At 36.4% G+C, this 15,439-nt stretch overlaps 1 protein-coding gene across 35 annotated transcripts in view; it reads right to left on the bottom strand.

Moving 5' to 3' along the window:
• The window catches only part of LOC138763207 (contactin-4-like), a 2,221,540-nt gene that overhangs the window by 879,086 nt on the left and 1,327,015 nt on the right, over positions 1-15,439 (bottom strand). For all 35 annotated transcript variants that reach the window (XR_011357395.1, XR_011357394.1, XR_011357396.1 and 32 more), the window contains one exon: positions 5,192-5,318. Coding sequence is in view for 32 of the 35 variants with exons in the window: in XM_069936987.1 (XP_069793088.1) it covers positions 5,192-5,318 (127 nt within the window). In the remaining 3 variants the exon portion in view is untranslated. The remainder of the gene's footprint in view (positions 1-5,191; positions 5,319-15,439) is intronic.

Here is a 15,439-nt window from a genome sequence, read left to right as displayed (position 1 = left end):
TGAGTTGGTGTTTGGTCATGAAGTCAGGGTTCAATTATTATTGTTGAAGGAACAGTGGATACATAATGATATACAACCAAATCTGTTGGATTATGTTTTCAAATTTAAAAACAGATTACATCAGACTTGCGAGATGGCAAAGAAAAATTTAAATACTGCTCAAGGAAAAATGAAAATTCAGTATGATCAAAAAGCAAAAATTCGGGACATTAAACCTGGTGACAAAGTATTGGTTTTGTTTCCAATGCAGTCAAACCCTTTGAGAGCTCAGTTTTCAGGACCATTTTAGGTGAAATCAAAAATGAACAAGGTCACCTATGTCCTTAAGATGCCTGATCATCGAAGAGAGACACAGGTCTGCCACATGAATATGCTTAAACCTTACTTTGATAAAATTGTTGAGGGGGAGTCTAAGATTCCAACCAAGATGCTAGTTATCGAGGAAAGTAAGTAGGAGATAAGTTTTGTGGAAGGTCATGGAGCACAGAAAGTGATAAGCCACAGGCTGCAAAATTCCATAGTTTTGCAAAAGTTAGAAATCAAGTTAATGCATTTGACCAAATCAGAAAAGGAAGAAATGAAGACATTACTTATGAAATTTAAGAATATATTCCCAGATGTTCCAAAAAGAACTACTGTGGCTTGTCATGATATGGAGGTCAGTGATGCTAAGCCTATTAAGCAGCATCCTTACCGAGTTAATCAGGAAAATGGCAGATTGTTGGATCAAGAGGTGGATTATATGCTCAAAAATGACATCATCTAAAAATCAAGATCAAATTGGAGTTCACCTTGTGTTCTGGTGCTTAAGCCAAATGGCTCAATTAGGTTTTGAACAGATTATCGAAAGGTAAACATGGTGACAAAGTATGGTGAATCTCTGCTAAGCTGTCTGTCTTCCCTTCGGCTTGCCTTGCTGTACTAACATTGGCTATGCATTATCTCTACTATTAAAGAAACTCCCCTTGGGTATAACTGTGTATGCATAATATCTTTCATTATTGTACCGTTAGTTTCTGCTAATAAAAGCCACGATTATTGTTTGACCACACCGTCTTTGTCTACTTCGCTAACTGGCACTTCACAAAGACTGATGCATTCCCTATTCGCAGAATAGATGATTGTATAGATAAGGTGGGGAAGGCTTATTTGCATATACGGCTCACAAATCATCCAACTACAGTTTTGTTCCCACCATTTCACCTGTTATTTACGCTGGCAGCAGTGTTACAGCCTTTATTGGGTGGGGATTTCCTCTGGGCACACTGCCTCTTAGTCGACTTCATGGGACAGTACCTTGAGAATGCGAAGACCTTTCAGATCCCCTCGCTCGGTGAAGCCAAGTTACCAGCCCCACACCTGAACTCTGTAAGTTTGTCAGGAAATGAATTTGTCAGAGTACTAGTGGGAGTTCCTGATCATTATTACACTTTAATTCTCCACAGATGCCCCTACGTATGTTGTACAGCACCACATTCCTACTCAAGGACCCCAGCTGAACACACAGGCTTGCAGGCTCCTGCCCAACAAACTCCACCTCACCAAGTAGAAGTTCAGGAAAATGGATGAGATGGGGATCGTCAAGCGCTCAGGCAGCCCGCCGGCTTCTCTGGTGCACATGGTGTCCAAATCGGCTGCAGGATGGAGGCCATGCAGTGATGACAGAGGATCACTGATGCCACCAATGCTGACCACTACACAGTGCCACACATTGACATTGTAAACTTGAGGATCATGTCATATTTTATCTGCATAGCCTAAAACCCAAACACAACAGCACTCACATTATTTATTTCTAATTTCAGGTAACCTCATTTCTGTCCTTGACTTCCCTCTTGGCATGTGTATTTCCTCCTGGCCCTTCCCAGTCTTCCCACCAGCTCCTCTTTTATACTTGATATCTTTCCTATCCACCCCAGTACAGAAAAAGGGTCCTAACCCAAAATGTTCTGTCCATTTCTCTCCAAGTTTCCTTTTAGTTTACTGTGGAATCATGATGTTCAGTTTCCTCAGTTAAAGCCATTCATTTGTATGTTGACTAGCTGAAGTCCAAGCACCAAATCCTCCATCCTTGATAACTGAATATATAATTCAAAACCTTTAGAAAATAGAAATATAAGAATTTTTCTGGAGCTGCTTGCTAAGAACTGAAAAATTATCGGATCTTGGGAATGCCCCAAATACCTTGGATTAGCCCTGCTATTTAAAATACCTTGGACACCATTTGTCAAATTTAACTGTGGGCTAACTCTTCAACTCATCATTCAAGATCCATTTTATCAATATTTAGAGATGTTTAAGACATTGAACAATTTCAAGGCATGCCATGCTATTCAAACATAACTATTTATTTGAAAATGAAACAAGTTAATTTAATTTAGAAGCACAGTCTTGCACTTTTGATCCACAAGCCTGTGCCATTCAATGACACCCAAATAACCTACAACCCTGGTGCATTTTGAATAGTGGGAGGTGAAGGGAGCTCATCAGCACCTGTACTTCATCAGGAGTTTGCGGAGGTTTGGTATGACATCAGATACACTGGCAAATTTCTACAAAGGTATGATGGAAAGGGTGTTGACTGGCTATATCATGGTCTGGTATGGAAACACCAATACTCCTGAGCATAAAGCCCTCCAAAAGGTAGTGGACACAGCCCAGGACATCGCAGGCAAAACCCTCCCCACTATTGAGTGCATCTCCAGGGAATCCTGCCGTCGGAGAGCAACAGCAATCATCAAAGACTCTCTGTTTTTGCTACTGACATCAGGAAAGAGCTGTACGTGCCAGAAGACTTGCACCATCAGGTTCAGGAACAGCTACTACCCCTCCACCTTCAGAGTCCTCAACAATAAACTCAATCAGAGACTCATTTAAGGACTCTTTATTGATTTTTTTTTGTTCTCTCTGTATTGCACAGTTTATTTACATTCATTATCAATTTACTGTTCTTTATTTGTTTACATGTTTTACGCTGTGTACAGTTTTTTTTTGCCATACCAATTAGTGGTAATTCTGCTGTGCCCACAGGAAAAAGGAATCTCAGGGTTATATGTGCCATGTGTGTACTCTGACAATAAATCTGAAATCTGAAAATCCAAATCTATCATCTGAAACCGAAGGACCCAGAAAACGTACAAACTCTTTACAGACAGTGCTGTATCCAAACCTCGGTCACTGGCATTGTAACAGCATTGCACTAACTGCTGTCCCAAAGTTGGTATTTCACACCATGTATCTAATTAGTCATTTATGTGAAGAAAGTGAATCGTCGGGCTATATGTAGAAAGTTCCATAAAAATGGTGACATGGGCGACCGGGTTATGAAGACGACACTTGGCAAGCTTACCTTCATCTGTCAGGGCACTGAATTCAGGAACAGGGAGGAAATTATGTTACCACTGTTTAAGACATTGGTCAAATGTGATGCTCAGATATGGTCACTCAGTGTGGGAAAGATGTCATGAAGTTGGAAAGAATACAGAAAAGATTCACATGAATGTTCTCTGGACAGGTGAATGAGAGGTATAAGGAAAGGCTGGGACTTTCCTCCCTGAAGCAGAGAAGGCTGAGGGAGGAACTTATGGAGGCCTTATAGAATCATGAGAGGCATGTACAAGATAAATAATTATTGCCTTTTCCCCAGGATCGGGAGTCTAAAACTAAAGGGCAATGATTTAAGGCAGTGGTTAGCAAACATTTTCAGGATGTTGCCCCCTTGGCTTTCAGGCGACATCCCTAACTCGAGTGGGGGGGGGGCTAGCGGTGGCAGCGCTGAGCGGAGGGGGCTAGCGGGCGGTGGTGCTGAGCGGAGTTGCTTGCCAATCTTTCCCTGTGCACATTTTGAGATTATTATTTATTAACTACATTCCATTTAGATAACATCAGATTACAACAGGTCAATTGCAATGACTTCAATCAAAATATCTCTATTAACTTGCTTTATCTTTGTGAGATATGTTTTAACATGAGTCCAGACAAATGCATTATTTTTCCAATCTGATCTATCCACATCACCTGATATTTTAATGACAGGTGATAATATGGCAGCTCATATAATTGCTGTTTTGATCACCTCTGCAATATTATTTATTCCATTTTCAAAGATAATCCTATAGAACATGATAGAGGAAATGCAAATAAGGTAAAAGGGATATTGTGCAAAGGCAAATACAGGCAGTCACCGGGTTGAAAACGCCCGATTTATGAACAACTCATACTTGCGTAGTGTGAAGCCAACCAGAAGTAGAATGCCAAGAACTTCTACTTTGAGCATAGTTATGCTGAATGATACTCTTGCATTGTGTAGCATACCACATTTCATGGGAAGATTCAAAATTAAAGGAACCAAATTGAACTTTGTACATGTATACAGTTCTCTTATTTAATCTGCTTTTAAAGTTTGCTTTAAAAGTGATTTTTGAACCAACAGTCTGCTTTACAAGTAACTCTTGAACCCAGTCTGCTTATAAGTGACTCTTAAACCCACAGTCTGCTTTACAAGTGACTCTTGAACCAACAGTCTGCTTTAAAGGGGGAAAGGCCATGAAACTACTGTACCATACATGCATAATAACAAAGTAACCATGTCACCAAAGCATAAATCCAATCCAAATGCCATCTCTCCATCATCCAATTATGTACTGTATTATGTTTAAGATGTTGTTGTGTATTTGGAAGTGTTTCTTAAGTGTTTCACATGCATAGAAATGTAAAATAAATACTCTATATACTAAGATAAACATTTGGCTGACTGACTAAGGACCATATGTACTTGTTCCGACTCAAATACAAATTCGAGTTAAAGACAGACCTGGGTAATGGAACTTGTATTTAACCTGGGGACTGCCTGTAGATAAAACAAAACTGTTCAATCTACATTAATTAAAAATGGTTAAATCAGGTCCAAACATTGACACAATTCTTAATCCAAATTGAAGGATTACTTACAACTGCTCTGTTTAATTGACCTATCCAAAGGGACCTGTTCCAATCATGCTCTTTTTTCGTGTTAAAAAATGTCTCCAATTGTAAAGAGTGCTGGACAATTTCTGCTGATGGTGAATCTTTGTCTGACTTAAGGAAAATGAAAGAAAACTTTGTGTAATATTACATTTTTTTTGTTTTATCACATGATAATAATACCACCAGCCTTTCTTTTAAGGTACTGATAGATACATTGCCAGCGCACCTGTAATGTGGTGTTGGATTTCCTTTAGCTTCACAATTCAATGTGGCCTTCTTTTCTTCAGAATCCACGGGAAACACAATGTCATTTGGCTCCTGAATAAAAACTGGCCCATGTGGCTTGCCATTCTCTGTGTCAAAATAAAGAAACAGATTGTATTAGGTTAGACACAAAAGAAACTAACAGACACAGAACATTAGTAAGATCATGAAGAGAAAAAAAATCACAGACAACATACATCACTTGCATTCATAGAAGGAAAGTCTGTATTGCATCAAAAAGATTGATAATACATCAATTTTGTACTCCTGTACCTCAAACTATTTCTATTATCTTGAATGGGGAAAAGAACAAGCAAAGTTTTCATGAAATAATGACCAAAATCAGACTTTTAATAAAACATATTCAATTTGTTTTCTACTTTTCCAAACCACTACTTATCACAAATAAAAATAAGCAGGAGTAAGTGCAGGCTATTTGGTGCTCAGGTCTGTTCCAACATTCATCAAGATCATGGCTGACATTTACCTCAGTATTTTGCTCTCTCCTCTGAATATCATCTATTGATTTTGTCTTGCATTAACTCATTTCTTGAGCCTCCACAAGTCCTCTGAAGTAGGGAATTCCAAAAAATGCAACCTTTTTTTGTGAAAACATTTCTTCTCATCTCAATATGAAATGGCCTCCCAATCTATTGTTCCAATTTACTCAAGTTCTTCTGATATTACAAGTCCAAAATGTATTGAACCAGTGCACTGAATATTTTCTGCACTAGTTCAATATATCCATATGTAATTAAGAAGAATGAAAATGAATACAGGTTTCCAAGAGTGGTCACAACAAGGGTTTATCCAGTTTTAACAAGATATCTACATTTACATTCTTCTGTCATATTGGTCAGTATACCAATTGTCTTCCAAATGATTTATTGCACTTGAATATTGGGTTTCAGTGACTTGCATGCAAGAATACTCAGGTGCTTTTGAACATGAACACTTTCCAATCTCTCACTATTTATAAAATATATTGCTTTTCATTTTTTACACTAACCCTAATGTTATACCACATATATTTTCTCCATATAGCATATCATATTTTCCCCACTGGGTCAGCTTGTGTACATAGTTGAGAGGCCTCTTTACACCCTCCTCACTACCCACAATTGATCTATTTTTGTATTATTGGCAAATGTGGAAATATACATTTTGTTTCCTCAACCAAATCACGGACATGCTGATCCTTGCACTGCCCTTCTCGTCCCAGCTACCAAACTGAAAAAGATATGTTTATTCCCATTCTTTGTCTTCTCTCTAATGGTCAAAACCATCAAGTTACTTTCAATATCATGGGCATTGACCTTATTGGCTAACTAGTATGAGACATCACTGAAAGCTTTCTAAAATCCAAATAAATTACATTCACTGAATTCCAATTATCAATTCTATTGTCTTCAAAGTTCTTCCAAAAGATTGAACATGATTTTTCTTTCATCAATTTATGTTAGCTTTGCTAATCGAACTGCAGTAAAATCCCCATTATCCAGCACTCAATCAACCAGAAACTCATACAAATGGCAAAAAAGTAACAAATAAATAAATAAATGTTACAATAAATCAGAATAAATCAAATTTTAAATAAAAGTTTGAAAATTTAAAATTAAATTTTCTCTGAAGGGACACACAGTCCTTTGGTGAAGATGGGAGCAAACATTCAGCTAGCGGAGCACCATGGTCATGTTCCACCTGCATCTCCATTTGAATAAAGTTGTGTTTGAATAAAATGGCAGTGCCCCAGATGAAGAGTGGGCTGATGATGCTCAGCACTGAGGTGACTCTCCCAAAAGTGTCTCCCAATCCCTGTCTGGTAAGAGTCTTTATCTTTATCAGTCTATTATTAAGTATATTTGTAAGGCTTTATCTGTAAAATTAGGGGAGGGGTTTAATTATGATGGTGGCATGGTTAGTGTAGCACTTAGTGCAATGCTGTTACAGAGCCAATGACTGTGATTTAAACTTAAAGGAAGGTACACCCAAATTTATCTAAGGGAGGTTGCTTAAAGTCTTTTGAACAGCTGGCAACTAAATATTATTTACCAAATATTCAATTTAAAAAAAAGATATTACAGATTAGAAATTTTCAAATACCATATTACCAGACTTTCCATTTGTATATTCACCTATCTAGTTGATAATATTTTTCAATTGAATCCTTCTCAGAAAGGATTAATTGGAATTATATGATAGATTATTGAAATTATATTCAATAATTCAATAAAAGATTAAAAAGGTTCTGAAATTGGAACTTGCAAGACCTTATATGAGGATCCATGGGACAAGTTTCTTAAACTGGTGAATACTTCTTCAATATATACCTATCATTCATTAATCCAATTCAAAGTGGTGCTTTGTGTTCACATGTCCAAAGATAAGTTAATATTAACTCTACTTGTGACAAATGCAAATTTGATATTGCTACATTGACACATATGTTTTGTTTTTTGTCCATCTTTTGAAATCTCTAAGAAAATTTTTAATATCTTTTCAACTGTGTTTTAAGTGGAGCCAATCCAATAGCTGCTTTTTTTTAGGATTTTTTTTAAACATATGAGATATAGTCTTTGTTTCTTTTTACGGTATGAATCAAAACTACAAAATATATGTAACCCTCAAGAGAAGCTGCTCAGATTTTTTTTTTGTTGGTTTTATTTTTAGAAGAGTAGGTTAGGTGGGGTTTGATATATATATATATATATATATATATATATGTAAATATATATATTTACTTTTAATTTCTTTTCTGTCTTCATCCAGTGCAGTGGAGGGGGGACTGAGTTTATATTGTTTGAAGGTTTTCTTGATAGACACACACACATATTTTATATTTTCAGTTCTGTTCCTTTTTCATCATTGAACTTTATTATAAAAAACAATGAAAAAGATTGTAAAAAAAAAAGACATTGTTAGGAGGAAGTAAAGCTAATTTTAACTTTGAAAATAGAGAAACCAAAATTTGATTTTTTTTAATATGTATGGAAGATGTCAGTTGGGAAACACTGTAACATTCAATTGTTTCAAAAACAGTGTTTACTTCTTTACTGAACTGATGGGAAGTACTTTATGTTGTATTCTTCTTCTTCTTTGGCTTGGCTTCGTGGACAAAGATTTATGGAGGGGTATGTCCACGTCAGCTGCAGGCTCGTTTGTGGCTGACAAGTCCGATGAGGGACAGGCAGACACGGTTGCAGCGGTTGCAAGGGAAAATTGGTTGGTTGGGGTTGGGTGTTGGGTTTTTCCTCCTTTGTCTTTTGTCAGTGAGGTGGGCTCTGTGGTCTTCTTCAAAGGAGGTTGCTGCCCGCTGAACCGTGAGGCGCCAAGATGCACGGTTTGAGGTGATATCAGCCCACAGGTGGTGGTCAATATGGCATGTTTAACTTGATATCTTGGTTTCATCTGAAGTTGCTGACTAAATTGTAGATAAATACATGAGATCAATCAAATATACCATTTATTCTCACAATAATTCCCCTGCAACCGCTGCCGTGTCTGCCTGTCCCGCATCGGACATCAGCCACAATCGAGCCTGCAGCTGACGTGGACTTTTACCCCCTCCATAAATCTTCATCCGCGAAGCCAAGCCAAAAGAAAAATTGATAATAAACAGGCTGCATTTACCTGCTTAAGTTATTTGTGGTGCACCCATATGTTTATGCTTGAAGCATTACTCTTGTTTTTTTTTAGCCTTAAATATCTTGTTAATATTTTTGAAAGTAACAAGTTTAGTCTTTTTAAAGTTGATGGAAACCTGTTTGTGCCTTCTTCAAAATTAATTAGGAAAATTAAAAAAATAATAATTCTGGGATCTAATTTGAGAAACTTATAATGAATAAGTTAGGTCAACTGACATTGAAAATGAATGTGTCCTTTTAAAAAGATTTTGATAGTCTCTGCTCAAATCAAATCTTTCAAATAGCTTCCAAAACTGTGTAGGAATCCATTCTAGACCTAAAAGCGACACTGTTTGTGTCATTCCATCTGCATCATTCTATTTTCCTTGTCTACTAATGTCTCCGCTTAAATGTACCCATCCATTTGTTGGAGAACATTCTACTAAATTCTGTCTTGTATCGGAGGTCTCTTTCTGAATACGTGAAAACTCACTGTCAGTCTGTCCTACGTCACAGACAGATAGGCCCAATCGTGTTACATGGACAACTAATCAATTTTTCTGAGCCAAAATAATCAGGAATTGTTGAGTGATCCTTTTAAATAGTTCCAGACTGAAATTGCCAGTGGAATCAAGTTATCTAATCAGATTTACACATGTCCCTACTTCTTTTTGTATCCTAAATTAAATTAAACAAATTTTAAGAAGTGTCTACAGACCTTGCAAACAAATTATTTACCATATTTAGATTAAGCACATCAAATGTAGAACAATGGGTTCTATGAAATGAATGCAAAACTGAACAATGTTCAAATGTTCAGCAGCATGACTTTCCCAAGAATGGATGATGTTGAAATCTCATTGGGATGTGACATCTACTCATTTTTAATGAAGGATTTCATTTGAAACATCAACGAGTCCCTTTTCCCTCCTGATACTGCTCAACCTGCTGAATTCTTCCAGCAGATTTTACATTGGTCCAACTTCTAGCACTTGCAGTCTCTTGTGCTGAGCTAGTTCTCACCTAACTTTTCCATTTGCCAGTGAAATATATCAGGTTAGCCAGACTACCATGTCTGTGGTGAAGATGTGTTCCCTATCCATTCAAATTCCATTGAGTTCACCATGATTTGTTTATGCACCCAACCATGTGAATGATCCAACAAGAGTCACATTTTTATTTGTCTGGCTCACATTGTCTAAGATCTATATTTGGCAGTAATATTTTATAGCGGTCACCAGGAATAATTTCATTAAGGCTGCAGATGGATTTGGCTGCAATGCACTTAATATCTAGAACCCAAATATAATTCAATTATTTTTTCAACCTACTTTTAACTCTGACCTGTAAATGTCTATTATCTTCTGGAGATATTACCAGATTTAAAGTATTTTTCATTTCTAAACTAATTAGTTAAATTCGTGAAATTAATAATAATTTGAAATCTCAGTTTTTTTTAAAGCCATCATAAATTATTATAGGATGGAAAGTAACTCTATGTTGATTAGAGGCAACATGAACCAAAAAGCCGATTCATATTCTTATGTATATTATGGGTTCGTCATAAAGTCACTCCAACAGAAACAAGAAATGTCAGCCAAGATCATTGGTGAATGCCATATTAAAGAGCTGCATAGCATGTAATGTGATAATTTCTGTCAGGCACTCATTAAAAAAAAACAATTCCTCAGAACTGCATCTTTAAAAAAAAAATCATCTCAAGAACATTTGATGTCTTAAGTAGGAGCAATGAAATCACATGTTCCATTCTTAAAAATTTATAACAAACAAAGTTTAACAAATTGACAAAGAAAATATAAGAAACAAAAAAATAATCTCTTGCATGTTCTTGGATAATATTGTCTCTAAAAGACACTGATTTCTTTCTCTGTGACTTTTTCCAAAATATTTTAGAATGTTTCCTAATGATGAAAGGGTGTAAAAAAATTAAGATGAATGAAAGCTTCCTCATCAATAAAGAACTGAAACCTGTTCATTTTGCTATTTCACATAGTGGTGGTCACTTGCAATACCGCATTTCCACATCTCACATTTAGAGAACCATGATCACGTCAAGATACAAATTTCTATATCTGTATGATATAAATTTTATGCATTACATACTTTCGCTACAATTCACCAAAAATAGTGTTGAATATTATTGTTAATATGTCAAATAATTGTTCACTGCAGGGTCAATGTAATTTGAGTTCAATGAATACCATATTTTTATGCACATAATGCATGCACAATTTTGTAACAGGCATGGGAAAGTTCAAATGGCGATTTATAGCAGCAGTGGGAAAGATGCACCAGCAATTTATAGTGAGCATGGGAATGTTATAGCTAGTATGAGAATGTAATACCAGCAATGAAATAATGAGCATAATTTATAGTGGGTTTGGGAAATTTTGATTTTGGGAAAATCTCTTCATGCTGAATCTCATGGTATTCCTATGAACAGGACATTCATTCTCGAACACTGCACCTTATCAGTGTTAATTACCCAGACCCCATTCCTGAGGGGTGAGATTAACATATCAAGTGCCTCTGAGTTGAGACATAAGAATTAAAATCCTGTTTATTTCTGAATCCTGTCTTCAATCTATTTAATTGATTCCTCTCCAAAGCTTGTTAAGGTGTTGCAGCAGGATATCATCTATATAATGGGCAATTGATACCTCTGGGGGAAGTTGATTGGGTGTTAACTGTGGGATATTAACTGTGACAGATACTGGTCTGTGTTTTGTCTTATGTATATTTCAATACAAATTGATTTTTTCAGTCAAAATTTAGGATGTGACATCCATGCAGTATATGCCTGTGCATGTTAATGAAAATATTTTTACACAATTTATGATGTTTTATACATTATTCTTTGGCTTGGCTTCGCGGAGAAAGATTTATGGAGGGGTAAAATGTCCATGTCAGCTGCAGGCTTGTTTGTGGCTGACAAGTCCGATGCGGGACAGGCAGACACGGTTGCAGCGGAAAATTGGTTGGTTGGGGTTGGGTGTTGGGTTTTTCCTCCTTTGTCTTCTGTCAGCGAGGTGGGCTCTGCAGTCTTCTTCAAAGGAGGTTGCTGCCCGCCGAACTGTGAGGCTCCAAGATGCACGGTTTGAGGCGATATCAGCCTGCTGGCAGTGGTCAATGTGGCAGGCACCAAGAGATTTCTTTAGGCAGTCCTTGTACCTCTTCTTTGGTGCACCTCTGTCACGGTGGCCAGTGGAGAGCTCGCCATATATGTATGTTCACATTATATATATTTGTGCATTATATGAGTGAAAATGTAATCGTTAAGTGCCTCACACAAATTATTGCAATGTGTGCTCATTTCAGTTATCCTCCAGTGCCATAGTTATAATTATATGTAATAATATATAGTTATAATAGGAAAAAACTACTTTAATAGTTTCTGAACCCTGCACAAATAACTCTGAAGAAATTAATATTCATTACTTTATTTGAATCACAAATCATGAGAACCATCCTTCCACATTCATTCAGGTACATCCATGTTCACTTCAATGTACTTATGCCTGTAGTTGTACTGATATTTGTTTATATTTTTGTTTCTGAATTAATTTTACTACATCACAAAATTTAAAATATTGATTATTTGAAATGATCATTGAATATCAAATATTGCGACTTTGAATCTATCTGTACAGTAGAGGAACATGATATGCTCAAATGTGATGCCCAAGTTAAAGTAAAACTCTGCTGTATCCATGATTCTCTCAAGAATACTCAAACACTGCCATTGTATGTTTCCAACACATTTGGCAGACTGTTCCAGGCACCTACCTCTTTCTGTGTAAAAAGCTTGCCCCTCTTTCAAATTTATCCCACCCTATGCAACCCCCACACCTACCTTAAATGTATGTCTTCAGTATTTGAGATTTTTATACTATGAAAAGATTCTCATTGTCTATCCTATCAATATATCTTGCACTTTTATCAGTCACTCCTGAGTCTCTGATCCTCCAGAGGAATCCACCTTCTTCTCCATCATCTCCTTATTGTTCATACACTCTAATACAGGCAAATCCTGGTAAATCATGTTGGTATCCTTTTCAAACCATCTACATCCTTCATAGGACAACCAGAATTGCACACAATATTCAAATTGTGGCCTCTCCAAAATTTATATTGTTGTAACATGACTTCCTTACTTTTGTACTCAATGCCCCATCTTTGCCACTCTCTCCTCTTTAGTGGCCACTTACATAGATCTATATTTTTAATAAAAACTGTCTGATCAGAATAGATAATTAATTGTAAGATATTCTCTATTCTATGGGCAAGGACTTTAGACAAAATCTTCATATCTACATTTAGTAATGAAATGGGTCTATTAGGACCATACTCAGTTGGTTCCTTCCCTTTTTTTCACCCAGAATAAAAGATTTGGCCTACAATCCCATGATGCCCAAATACACCCAACTAACCTATGAATGTTTTGAAGGGTGGGATGAAAATTGAGTACTTGGAGGAAATGCATACAGATAGGGGGCGAACATACAGACTCCTTACAGACAGCACTGGATTCAAACCCTGTATTGCTGGCACAGGAACAGCATTGGTCTAATTGCTATACTAAACAGATTGCTCCAATAATGTGCATGATTTTAAAATACAAATGGGAAAAAATATAGATTAATTTCAGTCCAGTTAGATTAACTATTTATGTTCATCAAATTGTTGCAATTGGAAGATGAGTTGAAGGACCCTAAAAACATAGCAAATCAAAATTAGGAATGAGGGGATTCAAAATAATGGCTGAATATCTCTGAGTCTACATTTTTAAATGAACAATTGTGAAAAAAAATAAATTAGATAGTTTTAAATGTTGGATAACAGTTTGGGGCAATGAATGATTCACAAAAAGGAAAGAATAGAAAACAAAATACAGTTTCAACTCTGATTATCCAACCCCAAAAACTCAAAATTCTACTTAGTGGTTGTACCAAAATTCCAATTTTATTTTCAACTCGTGATGTCAGTTTGGCTCTGATTTTTTTTTTGGATAACTGAGGATTTCTGATTGTTTCCCATTTTCTCCCACCATCTCCTCATTCTCCAGTGTGTCAGAATCCACAACCATATTGCTTGATTACACTTAACTTCCCCAGCTTTGTGTTCTCTTACGGTGCATCTCTCCTTTTCATTATGATAGCTCAATATCTTGTAACTTTGCTGTTTTGTTGTATCTGACTCATACTGTGAAAAACTCCAAGCAATATCTTATCTGCAGACAAAATCAATTTGTCACCTTTTGTGATCTTCTCACAAAATCTTCATTGGTTCTTCCTCTATTGCAATTGTGAACTAGGCTTTGCTGAGCCACCAGTTTTCAGCCATTTGAACAGTTTTTAAATCCTGGACGGTTGCACATGTACCATGAAATGACGAAGGGTAGATTCTGTAAGTTCATCTCTAGACTCCCAATGGAATTCAATGGCTTAACCTGGTTTTGTTGTGAAGTGCATAACCATCATATATTGCTGGATTGAGTGAGTGGATAAAAAATAAATGGCAAATGGTGTTTAATGTTTGGTAATGCAAGTTTGTGTACTTTGATTGGAGAAATCAAAGGGCAGATTATTGTGCAAATGCTGAGAGGCAAGGGTTAAATAAGATCACAGATAATACCAAGATAATCAAGAGGTCTGAAAAGGAATTTAGATACAGTATACAGCTAGGTGCAATCTGCATATGAGAAAAACCTGATGACCTGTTTTAGATGAAACTACTGAAGGCAAACTTTTGAAGAAAAAATGGAAAGGGTTATTGGTAAATTATATTGGTAACCAGTGGGTAGAAAGGAAAATGGTCATTGCAATTGATTCTATGGCTTTGGTTATCAAGGCAACTGTGGAATCAGATGAACCAATTGGATCGTGAAGGGTCTGTAATTCAATGATGTGATCATTCGTGTGATCGACCTTGTCAAATGCTGCAGTGATTTTGAGACCAATAACTTACATTTGTGCTTCAACCTTCCAAGTTGATAAGGGTCAATTTGTGACCCAAGCCCATACACACGCCATTCTATTATTTAAAATCACAATGCCTGCCTTAGGTTTACACTTGGAAATGTAATCATTTCCCCCAAGGGTTTATTCTGCATAAACAAATAAGATTTTGGTGAGGGGGCCATTGTTGTCAAGTTTTCAGACCAGACAATACAAATCTTGTCAAAATAGCAGTAACAGAATGATAGAATGTCATGGTGAATTGGGCCCAAAAGTGGATGATACAGTTTGGTACAAAGTACTGAGCTGAAGTGTGTGCCGCCATTAATACCAAGCAGATTAGCTATCTCCCTTTCTTTATGATGACCCCTACATTATAACAGCTAGTCTTCAGTCAATTGTTTCCTCAGGTGATAAATAAATTATTTAATTTATTAAGATGGAATAACATAAAACAATAAGTACAAAGACATGGATTTGCAGCTCACTTCAGTCTGAGGAGTTATTTGTATTTTCTTTTCATGGAAAAATCATTTCTATTTTTTAACACGTTACCCAATTAGAAACCTTCAACTTTCAGTCAATAAGACTCTAAAACAATTCTAGTTC

Source organism: Narcine bancroftii, chromosome 5 (assembly GCF_036971445.1).
Source record: "Narcine bancroftii isolate sNarBan1 chromosome 5, sNarBan1.hap1, whole genome shotgun sequence".
Taxonomy (NCBI): domain Eukaryota; kingdom Metazoa; phylum Chordata; class Chondrichthyes; order Torpediniformes; family Narcinidae; genus Narcine; species Narcine bancroftii.
This window is presented reverse-complemented; position numbering and strand designations above follow the sequence as displayed.